Source organism: Eimeria necatrix, genomic scaffold (genome assembly GCF_000499385.1).
Source record: "Eimeria necatrix Houghton genomic scaffold, Enh_scaff385, whole genome shotgun sequence".
Classification (NCBI taxonomy): domain Eukaryota; phylum Apicomplexa; class Conoidasida; order Eucoccidiorida; family Eimeriidae; genus Eimeria; species Eimeria necatrix.
Window position 1 is genome coordinate 1 of NW_013655366.1, and position 2500 is coordinate 2500.

The following is a 2500-nucleotide window of genomic DNA, read 5'->3' on the forward strand; positions in this document are numbered from 1 at the left end:
ACCCACCCCCACCCCAAACCCCAAACCCTAAACCCTAAACCCTAAACCCTAAACCCTAAACCCTAGCACCTGGCGGCGAAGAAGGCCAGGACGTGTTTGATGAAGTGCTGCTCGTTGGAGTCCAAAGTGGCCCAGTCGGCCAAGTCGGCACTCATGTCGATTTCTTCGGTGGTCCAAAAAGAAGCTTCGGCTTTTTTGTACATGTTCCACACTTCGTGGTGCACAATCGGCAGCACCACCTGCAGCAGCAGCAGCAGCAGCAGCAGCAGCAGCAGCAGCAGCAGCAGCAGCAGCGGCGGGGGCGGCAGCGGCGGTGGGGCGCGAGTGGGGTTTCTCAGGGCACAAGGCCGGGGGCTGCTGCCGAACTCTGCACTTGCACCCGGGTCCCCCAGAGCCCCTAACTTGCTGCTGCTGCTGCTGCTGCTGCTGCTGCTGCTGCTGCTGCTGCTGGTGGTTGTGGCTCACCCATCTTCTGGGGTTGGGCTTGAGAAGGACTTCTTCTTTTTCGAGGGCTATGAGGCTTTTGGAATACTCCTTTTCCTCCTCAGTGGAGAGGCGCTGGGCAATTTCCTCGAGCTTCTCGGGGTCTGCTGCAGCAGCAAGCACTGCCTGCGCGTCTTCCCAAGAAAACCCCATTTTGCAATTTGCAAAAAAGAATAAAAGTGAAAAGTGCAGCAGATCGGCAGCAGCAGCGGCTGGGGGCGCTGCAGCGTCGAGTGTACAGACACCTCGTGGCGCAGCCGCGGCGCGCCAGCTTTCCGCGGAATCTTCGCGGGAAAAGGCGCGAAAGAAGCAGCAAGTGCAAACAAAAGGTAAAATGGAAATAAATGCTTTTAAATGCTTTTAATTGTTGCAAAAGAAACGCGAAATGGCGCCAGAACGCCCCCGACGCCGCAGCAGCCGAGCGCACACGAGACCCGGCGAGCAACTTGAACTGCCGCGCCACCCTCCGCAGCTCCAAAGACGCGATCTTTCGACTTTTTGCTTTCCAAATGCTTCGAATTAAATCCAAAAAAGAAAATAAAAGCAAATAAGAGCTGCTGCGGAGGTGCAGCAGCAGCAGCAGCGCCGCTTCGCCGCCGCAGGGGGTTCCGGCGCGGGGGTGGTGGTTGCTGCTGCTGCGCGTGTTTCTGGGGTTGTTCGGACGCCCCGCCCGCCTACTTTAGTCCTTTTCTCTATTATTCAATTAATTAATTCTTTTAACAAACATTTTAAACCATTTGGCGCTCGAAGAGCCGCCAAAAAGGCTGCGCGGGCCCCCGCCGCTGCTGTTTGCGGTGTCTTGACACCTGCCCGCCCCAGCCCGCCACCCTAACCCCCCTGCTGCTCATTTCATTTCTTACTTTTCTTCTTTTGCTTTTTGCTGCTCCTGAGGGCCTCCAGCCTTCAGCAGCAGCAGCACAGGGGGCCCCCTGGCCCCTTACTTGCTACTGAGAACGCCCACGCCCTTTGCTGCTGCTGCGCAAAAAAGAAACTGCGGGGGCCCCCTCCGCGCTTTGCTGCTGGGGCCCCTTTCTCCCTCCTCCCAGCAGCAGTAGCAGCAGCAGCAGCAGCAGCAGCAACTAGCCTTTGTGCCTCCCCGTAGCGCTTGCAGCAAAAAGTGCATTATATACTACTTGCGACATTCTTGAGACCCCCTGCTGCTGCTGCTGCTGCTGCTGCTGCTGCTGCTGCTGCTGCGATCCCCCCCGAAAGAGACTTTTGCAAGAAAGGGGGCCCCCTCTGCTTCTCTAGTTAACAAGAAAGGGGGCCCCATTAGATGGGGGCCCCTCTAGGGGGCCCCTCCCCTTTGGGGGGCCCCACCTGAACCCGCTTTTAGTCCTGCAGCGTGCCTGACATCTTTTGAAACTTTGCTGCTGCTGTTGCTGCTGCTGCTGCTGCTGCTGCTGCTGCAAGATAGACAAACAGAACAGAAAGGGCCCCTCAATAGTTGGGGCCCCAAGGGCTTAAATAGAGGCCCCTTTAGGGGCCCTCTAGAGGCCCTCTAGGGGCCCCCTAGGGGGCCCCTAAAAGGCCCCCTAGGGGGCCCCTAGGGGGCCCCTAGAGGGCCCTTTAGGGGCCCCTTAGGGGCCCCCAAAAGCCCCTTTGGGGCAAATCTGCAGCTTTTGCTGCAGCAAAAGTCCCGTGGCAGATGCATGCAAAACTGTTTAATTTGCGTTAAATATAAATTAAAAAGAATTAATTTTAATTGTAAATATCATTAAAATTAATTTTAATTTTAAATGTCATTTCTTTTTTTTGCAAAAGTTCCCAAGCGCGCTGCTTGGGGTGTACGTACACCCCACACTTGCTGCAGCACGCGGTGTACAGACACCCCAAGACTTGAAATTTAATTTCGAATTGAACTGCAGCAGCAGCAGCAGCAAAAGCTGCTGCTGCTGCTGCTGCAGTTCCCTTTCATTAATTGGGGCCTCTTGGAGTTTATTGAAGGCCAAAAAGGCCTCTGCAGCCGGCAGCAGCAGCAGCGGCGCTGCTGCTGCTGCTGCTGCTGCTGCTGCTG

The 2500-nt window shown here is 56.0% G+C and overlaps 1 protein-coding gene across 1 annotated transcript; it reads right to left on the reverse strand.

Annotated features, from left to right (window-relative positions):
- Positions 1–69: 69 nt before the first annotated feature.
- ENH_00049300 (hypothetical protein) lies at positions 70–636 on the reverse strand (the record flags this gene model as incomplete). Its single annotated transcript, XM_013585610.1, has 2 exons — positions 70–239; positions 466–636. Coding segments are annotated over 2 exons (341 nt in total), but the record flags the coding sequence as incomplete, so codon positions are not given.
- Between the last annotated feature and the right edge of the window lie 1864 nt (positions 637–2500).